At 46.2% G+C, this 2,474-nt stretch overlaps 1 protein-coding gene across 3 annotated transcripts in view; it reads right to left on the bottom strand.

The window, feature by feature from the left end:
• Positions 1-201: 201 nt before the first annotated feature.
• Positions 202-2,474, bottom strand: part of LOC127750046 (solute carrier family 12 member 4-like) — a 19,087-nt gene continuing 16,814 nt past the window's right edge. For all 3 annotated transcript variants that reach the window (XM_052270507.1, XM_052270508.1, XM_052270509.1), the window contains 3 exons: positions 2,210-2,295; positions 1,225-1,364; positions 202-805 (listed from right to left, as the gene is read on the bottom strand). In XM_052270507.1, coding sequence (XP_052126467.1) covers positions 714-805; positions 1,225-1,364; positions 2,210-2,295 — 318 coding nt within the window. In that variant the 3' untranslated portion in view covers positions 202-713. The remainder of the gene's footprint in view (positions 806-1,224; positions 1,365-2,209; positions 2,296-2,474) is intronic.

Raw genomic sequence — 2,474 nt, 5'->3', positions numbered from 1 at the left:
AGTTTAAAGAGATTTCTAGTGAAGAATGCTGGAAGGCAGCAATGAGTGCTGTACAGTAAAAATCTGACTAAAGCTAAGTGAATGTCCAGAACCATCCACTAAACCTAACAACCACTACTCTAAAATCGAGATTAACGGTAAACGAAGTAGAAAAGTGAGCTTATTTCTTAATTCTCAAGGAAATGAATGACAACAGTCACAAGAGAGGAAGGAAAATATCCTATAATTTATCTAGATGAATCAGATGTGATAAAAATAAATCAGTAATGGGTTAATCCCGTCACATTTTCACAGCATGCTTTTTGATGTATACTAAAACTAGTGACAACAGTGGCGCATCATCTTCATTTGCTGGGCCTCTCGCCCAGTTATGTTAGGCCTTGGCAAATTGTGTTGAACACAACAGAGAGCTACGTCCATAACACATCCAGAAAAGTTGTGACCAAATTAAATGAAACTACTAAGGAGTCAGTTCTAACTTAGATATCAATTGACAGTAGACTGGCACCACAGTGGTCCCCGTCTAGTGCCTTACTTCATACTGTATGTTCTGACCACACATATTCCCTGCCACAGTACCCACATATATATATGCATTCTCTTTGGCTTATTGTGAGAGTATTCAAAATCACAAACTAGGTTCTTAAAAAAAATGAAAGCATCACCATGGAATGAATCACTTCAGACATAGATAAGAAGAGACGAAGAATGACTCATGAGTAGATGGTGATTACTTCTCGGCCTCCGCCTCGCACCATAAGGACCTTCTCCAGGCCTTCTGTCAACACTTCCAAGAATTCCATATCTGTTCAGGAGTTAAGGAAATAAAACGAAAAAGAGCACTCACATGCACACACTACACATAAAAAGTTTTACCCAGGGAACATTACATTTTTAAGCATATCATTTGCTTCGGACAAGATTGTAACAATCTTCTGAAACGATTTTTACCTGCTCAAACGAGAAAAGACGCACAAGAAAATCATACAATTTTGTCCCAAGGCGTGATATGATTATGAATGTCATGTTTTATGGAACAAAACTGTTAAACCTACCCCCAATTTCAGTCAAATCATCCCACCACTCCTTGAAGTTGTATTGGCCCTTACCACCTGCTACCCTCCCACAGCACCCGCCCCCTAGCCCTCCCCTCCCTTTGATTCCCCCCCCCCCCCTTCCCTTCCCCTGTCCTCATCCACACACACTTTTTGTTTTCAAGGATACAGTTGGCCTCCTTGTCGATGGAGGTCTCTCTGGGCGGTCCTGGGAGGTTGATGATGACGAGCTGGGCCTCGTGGGACTTGTTGACGATCACCTCGTTGAGCTTGACGGCCGTGTGCATCCGCCTGACGTTGCCTTGGTCCCTGCGCAAACAGAATTCAATCAGCTTTCTGCGACAATCCAGCACTACCCGACCGAGCGACACGCGCGAAAATGCGGGCGGGGCTGCATTGATCACGGTCTAAGGTCGAGTCAAGTACGGCGGGTGTGACTAGGGTTGAAATTTTCCAAACTTTTCCGGGAAATTTCCGAAAAATTCCCGAAAATTTCCGGAAAACTTCTAAAGTCTGGGAAATTTTCCATTTTCCCTGAAATTTTCAGTTTTTTCGGGAATTTTCTTGAAATTTTCCAGGGCTTTCAACCCTAGGTGTGACTGGCAACTACATTAGTCACGACAATTAGTCACTCCAACTCACTGTAAAAATAGTCAAACACACAGCAAAAACACAGCAGCAGCGCAGGGTGGGCAGCAGGAGCGCAGAGGGATAGGGGACACCTGCAGCAGGAGCCGCGCGGCCGGCAGCGGCATGCACAGCACCGCCGAGCAGGGGGCGCGCTGGGTCACTAGTTAGTTAGTGCCGGGGAGGGGGCGACGTCAGCGGCCAACACTCGCGGCCACGGCCACGGTACTCACGGCACGGTGGGCAGGGGGACGGTCAATCGAATTGGCCTGCCGCCAACCATGGGTATGGGCACTTTCAACGTGTTGTTGTTTGGGACTCTGAGGAACACACACCCATCTGCGTGAATCTATAGGTTTCGCGAGGTTGCTACTACTACTAACGAGCTAAAGACGACCCCCCCCCCCCATTCCCCTTTCTTTTTGACCCAAGTCTCATCGCGTCGTTTCTCAGTTTTCAGCAAACGGCTACAGGAATAGATTCTCACCACCAACGGACAAATAAAATTGATAGCATCGGGTACTTACAGAGAAAGTGGAACACGTTTTGGCGGCGCAGAACCGTCCTTGGTATCCTTGCTAGGTTTGTCTCCTCTGGAGTCGTCTCCCTCATCCTGAAACAGCGTGAAAACACCCAAGGTAATGCGACTTCCCTCCCAGTACACTTCTCGAGCGGGAACCTCTGCAAATAAAAGTGTGCAAAATCCATCCACTAAAAATTACGAAAAAAAATAATTAAAACGTATAACGTGGAGACTTGCCTCTTTTTTTTCGAGCGGTACACAATTGTCAT

Source organism: Frankliniella occidentalis, unplaced genomic scaffold, assembly GCF_000697945.3.
Source record: "Frankliniella occidentalis isolate FOCC.00 unplaced genomic scaffold, Focc_3.1 Scaffold125, whole genome shotgun sequence".
Classification (NCBI taxonomy): Eukaryota; Metazoa; Arthropoda; class Insecta; order Thysanoptera; family Thripidae; genus Frankliniella; species Frankliniella occidentalis.
Note: the sequence above shows the minus strand (reverse complement) of the source record. Positions and strands in the feature narration are given on the sequence as shown.